Consider the following 9,567-nt stretch of genomic DNA (forward strand, 5'->3'; position numbering starts at 1 on the left):
AATTGGTAAATAAAATTATCTGTAATACAATACCGAATAACGATCTTGAATAAGCACTATATCTTATTCCACACACTTCATAAACATATTAATAGCATTCAGATTACACGAGTTTGTTCCGCAACAACAGCTCGTATTGCCGATCTCCGTGGCTGAGTAGGTAGCGTCTCGGCATTTCGTGCGGAGTTCCCGGGTTCGAATCCCAGTCAGGCATGGCAACATTTTAAACCCCACCAATTTCCACCTAGCAAATGACCATAATTGTTGATACCCGCTCTTTCATATATACATAAACAGCTCATGTGTAATAAATGAATGAATGTTTAGTAAGTTATTTGTAGATTTTTTAAATGTAGCATTTAAAGAAGAAGCGAAGAGTTCTAGTAATTAATATAACTTTTTAAAAGTTATTTCCTTTTTTACTTAAATTAGAAAATGAGTATTATATATAACTATTTTATGTTCTACATAAGAAAAATGAAAAAATAGAACATTAAAGAAATAAATAAAAATATATAAAAAGTATATATTCAGTCCAAATCAAGTTTATTTGTTTTGATGAAATCAGCTGATTTTTATTTAGTCCGGTTAATGTTTATAGAAATAGATTGAAGTTTTTAATAAAATAAATTTTAATAACTAAAAACCAAGCCGCTTCGCTTAAAAGAAATCAAAATGTTATATAACCTTTCTTAACAAAATTATATAAAGGAGATGATATAGTAATGAATTGTGTTTAGAAGAAAATAAAAAATAACAGAGGATCGTGTAACCGTTCAATACTCATACTTTTGGAACCTTTTACACTACATCTTTCTTAAGAATAGTTTGTCTTAACTAAATAACAATTGTAATTAAAAAATAAAAGCTTAGAATATATTTAAATAATTAAAACAAATTTAATTTTCTTATAAAAATGGAAGGAGATAAAAACACGGAAGGAGAAAAAAAAACCGAAGAAATAAAAAAAAAGTTAACAAAAGAAGAAAAAAGACAACTAAAGAATGCCAAAGAAGAAGCGAAAAGATTACAAATGGCGAAACAAGAAATGGAAAGAGAGTTGAAAAATACAAGAAAACTTATGGCCGAAAGAAAAAAAGAATGGGAGAAACTGGGTCTACATGTAGCAGGGCAGGATGTAAAAGATTCAATGGATGCTATTTGGAAACAATTTGAATACACCGTAGATAAAAAGGTAAGTGGATGTGTAGTCCAATAATAAAAATTTAGTTGCTTTTTCTTTCAAAAGGTTACATACGCAATTACCAGCAAGCAAAGGGTTCTTACATTAATAACACATTTAGGTCATTCTTAAACAATTGCCTTGTACTTGTATAAGATTCGCTGTCACATTTTCGTAACCTTCTATATTATATTTACAATACGGCGCAGCAGCGCCGTACATCTGACGAAATAAAATCAATTGCGGGTAAAAAAAAGTTTTATTGTAAAACCGGTAATCAAAAGTAGACTACTAAAATTTAACTGTGTTACGTTACACGACGTTTCCGAAAAGTTAATATTAAATTACTTCAAGTTTTCCTATTTAAAATTACGTAACCATCGAAGCAGAAATGCGGTTAGAATAATCATAAACTTTTTGCAGTAGAAAGGTTATTAAACCTAACGTTTTCTATTTCAGTTTTTATCCGTTTTACATTTCATATCTATAACAATAGTATATATTATCCTAAACTATTATACTACGTTACTTATTTTTATTCGATCTAAAATTCTATAAAATTGTTGACCGAATAAGCGTATCCGCTGAATAAGCGTAGAGTTGATAAACATTTTCTATAACAGCTTCAGCCTATCTGTAAGCGCTACATCAGATAAATGGGGATGAACCAAATAGTAGACGCAAATATAGCAAATCTCGAACAGCACAGATGTGAAACACAATAAATTTTCTATGCAACGTACATTAAGAAAATGAGAGCAAATTTACTGACGACTTTACGTACGTAATATGAGGTTCACACGTTAAAGAGTCCAGAGTATCGTCTAAAGGATAGAGAATCAATTTTTCAAGAAAAAAGATTATCTCTTGTTCACAAGTGTAATGATCAAATTTTATAATGAAGTCAAATGTAGTGAAAGAATCTAACCGTTTGTTCTAGACCTAACAAGCTTCCTTCGTACCTGAAATGATAGTTTACAAGTACTTATGCCATTTTTTTTCTTTTTGTGTCGGATAAAAGGTTTGCAAGGCCAGGGTTTATTTATTAGAAATCGACGAAAAATTGTGGTTGGGATAATAAATGAGGAATCTATGTTAAAATTTGTTATGAAAACTATCGAGCTACTGACCTTTTAAATGGAAAACTAAGGCTAGTACAATTGTCCTACTCGGATATATACCACTAGTCTCGTCTTAACCTTCACGGCCGTTAGACAGTAGCACAGGTAACAATAGGGTTTGAGTTTTAATTAACAAATCGTTTTTTTCAGCCGATCGTTGGAAAAACGGATGACCGAGAACAATTTTTAAAATAGTCTCCAATCTCTTTCAAAATATACAGCTGACAAAAAAAAAATTAATTTAAGCATTTGATAATGTTGAAAGAACAAAATATTAAAGAATAAAGGAATGTTGGACTGAAATTTAGGGAAAGTAGAAAGTGCAATCTACAAAAAAAACCGGATAGAAAACGAAGAAAGACGCAATCTGATTTAGAAAGCAGTAAAATAAGGATAGATGAAACAGCCAGATATTGAAAATACCTGGAATGAAATTAATATTACCTAAAAAGAAATGAATAACCTTTGAAATAACGTGTTACAGGCGGATGTTAAAAATTAGAACTGAAAAGATCTTAAGAAGAATAGGATGGATTTGTAGCAGACCTTTTTAGTAACGAATTCGGTCGGTAAACGGGGATCCAGTTTAGAAAATTTGGTAATGGACAGATATGTAGAAGATAACAAAATAAAGAAAGACAAAAGCGTTGGGATACACAAAACAGGTAATTTCACGTGTAATAAATGTTGGAGACTAAAAAATTAGAAAAAATAGAAAGGAGCGGAAGATAGTATCAAACCGGTTCACTTATTGATAATTAAAAATAATTTAACATTAACAAAGATATGAATAGAAATGTAATACGATAATTATGATAACACCTTTTCTGAATTCAAAAATCAGTACTTTTTCAGAATTTCACAGCCAAACCTTTTCACCGTTTTTTTCCACAAATAATTGTACATAATTATTTGTAACAAATAATAACGTATTATTTGGTTGTATATAATTTGTATTTTTAACGTTAATCGGACGAGGTTGGCGAGCAAAGCGATGGTAGGTATGTTTGGTTAGGTTCATTTGTGTAACCCACCAGGTTGGTCTAGTGGTGAACCCGTCATCGCAAATCAGCTGTTTTCGAAGTCGAGAGTCATAAGGTTCAAATCCCACTAAAAGTATTTACTTTTATACGAATTTGAATACTGGATCGTGGATACCGGTGTTCTTTAGTGGTTGGGTTTTAATAAGGAAACGGTCAACCGAGACAATACAAGACTACTCTTCATACATTCATACATATCATCTTAATTCGTCCTATGAAGTAATATCTTACGGTGGTTTCGGAGGCTAAACCGAAAATGAAAGAAAGGTTGATTTCTGTATGATTCCGTGTACTGACGAATCGTACGTATATCAACATAACCTAATTAAACATAGCTCGCTATCCTCGTCTAATTATACAAATTATAATTTTTTTTTATGGCTGTTAGATTCCGAAAAACTACCCAAAAATCTTTAATAGAATTTTAATTATCATCCAAAAAATATAAACAACTTTAACAAATCGAAATTTAAACGTTTATTGAAGTAAGCGGTAAATTAAAAATAATTACCGACTTACTAATCCTTAATTCGGCGTCTATTTAAAATAACTTAAATTTAAAAATAATTTAATAATTATAATTTCTTAATTTTTAATTGTATTCTTAGAATACGGGTCGGGTAAATCTAGCGAATGCAACCCGCATGAAAAAAAACGCAAGGCGACAAACCTCTGTATTGATACATATGGGAAGAGGGATGTAGAAAAACGATGTAAAAATGCTACCCAGCGTGAATTACTGTTATCTGGAATACGGGTATATAAGTTACTTTTTACGCTTTTCCGTATAGTAATATTACGATAAGAAAAAACACGTTTGAAATCTGGCATGAAACATAACTCCTAAAATTGACTAGAAAATTTCAAGATAAATAGCCTCAAGCTTTCTATAAGAGGGAAAGTGAAGTGGTTTCTTGTCCCCTTCGTTACTCGTCCAAATAGAATGTTACTCGACGACATGGCCCTAACTCTGAAATGCAGAGAATGTTCAGCCCTAAAAGTGACCCCTTAATTCCGTTCAATAAAGGGAGTGGCTAGAGGGTCTACATCATTACTGTCAGAGAAAACGACTAAAACCTGAAGAACTTTGAGTGAATGATTCTGTAAACGAACAGATTAACGTACACCTTCTATCGGGAAACAATAATTATATACGTCAGACTACTAAATAGAGGACTCAAATCGTCCACATGGAGAGTATTATTGCATTACAAAATTCTTCCGCTTAAACCATCGTGAAAAATTAATTTTAATGGTGGTCCATTTGGTGAAAATTTGAATCTTAAAATAAAAAAAAACACCGTTCTAATTCAGAACCTCGTAATTTTGTTTCTCTATTTCAAAAATAATTTCTTTTTCTCTCTTAATGTAGATAAGCGACTAAAACGCGTGAACAAGAATTATAAAGCTAATACCAACTATACATAAAATAACCGTAGGAAGATGTTAAATTTAAAGTAAAAATACGGAAATTATAAAGTATGACTCGTAAGTAAAAAAATATTGACAAATAATAATTTGAAACAAAATTAAATGCACCAAACGAATAATTCTTCAAACAATTTCTCAATAGAGACGTAAACTGTTACGGTACTGTTGATTCCGTAAATAACTGACTTATAGTTTAATCATTTGAAGAGATTTCAGGATTTAAGCATTAACAAATAAAATAAGGATTATTTTGATTTTTAATCAATAAATCATATCTAATTCTCTGAAGGCTGACATGTAACTGTGATTTAATAAATGAGTATGCGCTTTCATGGTCTGTTCTGAAATCTACGAAATACAACAAATAATTTTTAAAGTTTTTAAATGTATTTTCAAAATGAATCTTTCGAAATTATTCATAACAAATTTACGATTTACGATTTAGGTTGGGGGGAATTATTTTTCTATACAGCGTAATAGGTATTTTTGCTTGATGAATCGAACTGATCAAAGAAGTTCACCTATACGTAATTAAGGAAACTTTGTACAAGGCAAAGATCAAATAACTCTTAGAAAATGTAATTACAGGTGGTATTACTTACAAATGAAATTGGAAAAATGAAGTGAAAGTTCTACAAAATATCCAGTTACATTAAAAAAAACTAAATATTGCCGAGAGTAATTCTACATTACATCGTCTTCATATTAACACTGGTACCACTATAAACGACTTACATGCCTCTACTTGACTACCGTATAAATAAATAATTTAAAATTAAATTTCTCATAGTCTTACGCTTACCAACACAGCATGCGGAGGAAGTCGTAATCTAATATTAAAATTTAACCATAAAGAAAAACAAATGGAAATTAGATAGCTGAATGCATGTTGCCGATAATTTATTACGAATCTGAATAGAGAAAAAAAATATTTAAAATAAAAACCGAAATGTGAAATGGAGTGGATTAATTTTTATTATATATCGAATTTATGTCAATGATTTAATTATTTTTTTTAATTATTTATTTATTATTTAATTATTTATTTTTTATTATTTTTTTAAAGCCAAGCTATTAAGCCACGAGATACCGAGGGCTTAATTCCAGTATCTTGTCATTGTTAACAAGTTAGTTTAGAATCTTGTATAGAAATTATAATCATCGCCTGGGAATTCTGGTGAAGTTAAATTTTTGTTTTTACTATCCGCTGGCATTCCCTTACTTTCGCAAGCTGTTTAGTATCCGGAAATAGCCCGACCCGGTATCCATGACAGACAGATTTCATTAAATGACTAACGACAATAAATTAATATTAATAAAAAGGTAATCGGATTGTACAGAAGTGTTCCATATAACACAGAATTGATATTTTTAACGCGATACTTAAACATAACTTACTAAAAACCTAACGATCTTCATTCAAATAAAAGGTTATTAGATTTTTTGTAATAGGCTTTTTGTTGATAGACTATCCTTATGAAAAAAGCGTAAAAAAAGATTAAATATTTTTCAGGACTGGTTGATAAGTGAATTGTTGGAAGATCTGGAAGCAGCTGAAGAACAATCGAAGAAGACATTTGAAGACAACATGCAACAAGTCGATGAATTAATCCGTATATTTGGTAAAGACGTGTCTGATTTGCAGCTGGAATATCAGGGATCGTTGTTAAATTTCTTAGAAATGAGAAGTATATCCCTCGAAAGTACAACAGTAAAGGAGATGAATGCAGCAGATCATTTAAAAACACTTCTATATTCGGTAAGAAAAAAAAATGAAGAACAACAGTACGCGATCAGCGGAGAATCTATTGCTAAGCGGGAGGAAGAAGAGAATAAAAATGTAAGCGAATTAGAAGTTTTGATTACAAATGCAAGAATAGTAATGGAACGAATATGGAACGAATATAAAACTATTATAGAAAAATACAAACAATCTACCGAAAGTCTTTCTACGAAGGTAACCGAGATGAAAGATAAGAACGATAACAACGAAAAAATTATTAGAGATGGAACGTATAAAACCGAACAGCTGCTAGATGAGATTGAAAAATTTAAGGAGGAATTAAAACGAGGTGGAATTCCTGCCAGTAAGATTTGCTGTTTAGAAAATCTAAGAAAAGAACGGGCCGAATTAGACGCAAACCTCTTGACGATAAAGTCTCGCTTCAGGAAGATGAAAGAAGAAGCAGACGATCAATTAAAAAATTTAGTTACTAAAAGCGACAAAGTAATTGAAGGGTTGAACCTGACCCACGATAAGGGAGAAAGAATTCTGTCGTTATATAAAGTGTGTACAAAATTGGAAATGCAAGATGAAAAAGAAAAAATGTATTTTTGGCCGACAAAAGCTAGTTCATTAATGCATACTGCATCAGCACACCGTACAGATTTTTTCGAAATGTGGAGATTTTGGCAGTTAGTCGGTGACGTGGAAAAATTATATAAAGTTTTAGTGATCAAAAGAAACTATCTAAAAAAAGAAAATCTGTTCTTGGAGAAGGTTCTGAAGAGAGTTATCGCTAATTCAGAAGATCCCCTCTGTTGAGAACCAGGGGCTGCTCCTCCAAGTACATGATCTTATGGTTTACCGATTTCGTTATACGAGTAACTTCTAAGCGTTTATATTACAATAAGATTTATTAAAGACCATAAAAATTTATTACTGGTAATGTGTTCACTTTGTAATAAATAAAAAACTACTTTCTTTCATCAAATTATTTTTTTTTCATTTACCTTCTTGTATATAAAAACGTAAAAATGAAAAATATTATCCCGAATACGACTTTCGATTAAATACTTGGAATTTTGGAATCCCTGACCGAAAAACTCATCCACTAAATAGTAACGAAGTAATGCCTAAAACGATTTTATAGAGGAAAAAAAACCCAGTGAGAAGAAATATAGTGAACAAATATCATAATGAAGGGTGAAATAACTTTCCAACGAATATAAAAGGTAATAAATACATATAATAAAAAGTATAAAGCGAAACGGCGGAGGTCGCTCAAATTTATTTATCGGCGACTGGAGTCTGAAGTCCTTTCTGGTTAGTACGTACAAAAGAAGTAAAAGATAATCGGGTTACAGCGCGGCCATAATTCAAAATTACCGGCACAAATCTCTCGACTTCCCGCCACTGCAAAATTAGTTCTTTTCTGCTTTCAAATTTATACATACTTTCTAAAATTTTACCGTCCATCGCAAACCAATTTCCGACCCTCATATAACGTTCAATATTTTTATAACAAAAAAAATTAAATCCGAACTTATAATTTTCTTCGGAGTGAAAAACAACACGCAGAAGCAAACATCAATCTCTTTAAAAGCATATCGCTAAACATTAAAAAAAAATCTCGTTTATACTCGCATTTAATTTATTAAAGCAAAAAAATAAATCTATTCACTCACTACACAATGTATAATTATCAACACGATACAATAAATTAATAAAATATCAACATATCATGGCTGAACAGGCAAATCGAACGTAAGCATGCATGTCATGTATTTAATGTTAAAAATATTGATACGGAATAATATTTGTCGGATGTTAATTGTGGTACAGCATCCATGAACCTTGATGTCGGAGCCACTTATCATTTTTTTGTAGGAAAGGATCACGGTGAAGATTTTCCTACCTACTGTGATGATTATAGAACGGTTTCCACTTCACAATATTGCTGCGACAATTATTTAAAAAATGTTTATCTTCATTTGACCGATCTAAAAGCTTTTCAATAACAATGTCTTTTTTGTTTAATTAGGTTACAAGACGACGGACAATTTGTATCACAACACGACAGGTTTTTATACGAATCTTTTATAAATTGTCTTTTTTAATTTAATCTTTTTCAAAGTTCAAGAACACTTAAGTGACGATTTTCTGGAACAATATTTTTCAATGTGATTAGCGCAGTCAACGATAAAATAATCTATATTTTTCCACGTGCTCCATTGTTATTCTAGTTCATTTGTACACGCTGAACTGCTCAAAACGCCGAGTACGATCGATTAACGATCGTAGTACGATCCCCACTGTAGTCTTGTTTTATGACTGTCATTCTCAATCAAAATTTTTCTTAATTAAAAGAAAATGTTTCCTAAACCTTCAATGTTTTCTTGCCTGTACGAACTTGTGATCGCGAAAAATTTCGGTTTTCAGATTTCAACGGAAATATCCATCTTGACCATCCCTGAATCCATTTTGACTAGTGACAGCGTGATGTCTGTACGTACGTACGTATGTATAACTCAAAAACGATTAGCCGAAGGATGTTGAAATTCTGGATTTAGATCTGTTGTAACTAGTTTTGCACCTCCCTTTTTGATTGCAATCGAGTGAAAAGTGTCCAAAAAGCCCCAAAAAAAAAATAACCCAACGATATATCATAAGTGGTACTTATTTTCACTGGTTCCAGAGTTATAGCCAAATGAGATTTTAATTAATGAAATATTTGGATGTTAAAAGGGGGGGGGGGGGAGGCACATCGGATCAAATCAGACTTCAACCCTTTTTTTTCAATTTAAATAAACTGATTTATTAACCTCTGATTGTAAAAACAATAATTCGATAATAATAAAAAAAAAAAAATATACGAAAAAATAAAAGAAGTTATAATGAAACAAAATTTTATGTACTTTTAATTTTTAAGAAATGTGTATATGCAATTTAATAGGCGTACAAGGAAGTCATGTAGTGCCCACATTAGACAAGTACCCAAACGAGTAAAGGCCATCTTGCTAAATCGGTTATGCGATACAATGATCAGTATTGACATAAACGACAGTA

At 31.1% G+C, this 9,567-nt stretch overlaps 1 protein-coding gene across 1 annotated transcript; it reads left to right on the forward strand.

Moving 5' to 3' along the window:
* Positions 1 to 916: 916 nt before the first annotated feature.
* LOC142320007 (dynein regulatory complex subunit 2-like) lies at positions 917 to 7,323 on the forward strand. Its single transcript, XM_075357688.1, has 2 exons — positions 917 to 1,195; positions 6,292 to 7,323. The coding sequence occupies exons 1-2, from the start codon at positions 917 to 919 to the stop codon at positions 7,321 to 7,323; spliced, it is 1,311 nt and encodes a 436-aa protein (XP_075213803.1).
* The last annotated feature ends 2,244 nt before the right edge of the window (positions 7,324 to 9,567 follow it).

This window comes from Lycorma delicatula, chromosome 2 (assembly GCF_047948215.1).
Source record: "Lycorma delicatula isolate Av1 chromosome 2, ASM4794821v1, whole genome shotgun sequence".
In the NCBI taxonomy this organism is placed as follows: domain Eukaryota; kingdom Metazoa; phylum Arthropoda; class Insecta; order Hemiptera; family Fulgoridae; genus Lycorma; species Lycorma delicatula.

Excerpts from the sequence above, each read along its gene's own strand:
- LOC142320007 (XM_075357688.1), top strand. The coding sequence starts at position 917 with ATGGAAGGAGATAAAAACACGGAAGGAGAAAAAAAAACCGAAGAAATA. Across the intron at positions 1,196-6,291 it reads AATACACCGTAGATAAAAAG|GACTGGTTGATAAGTGAATT; the intron begins GTAAGTGGATGT and ends AATATTTTTCAG.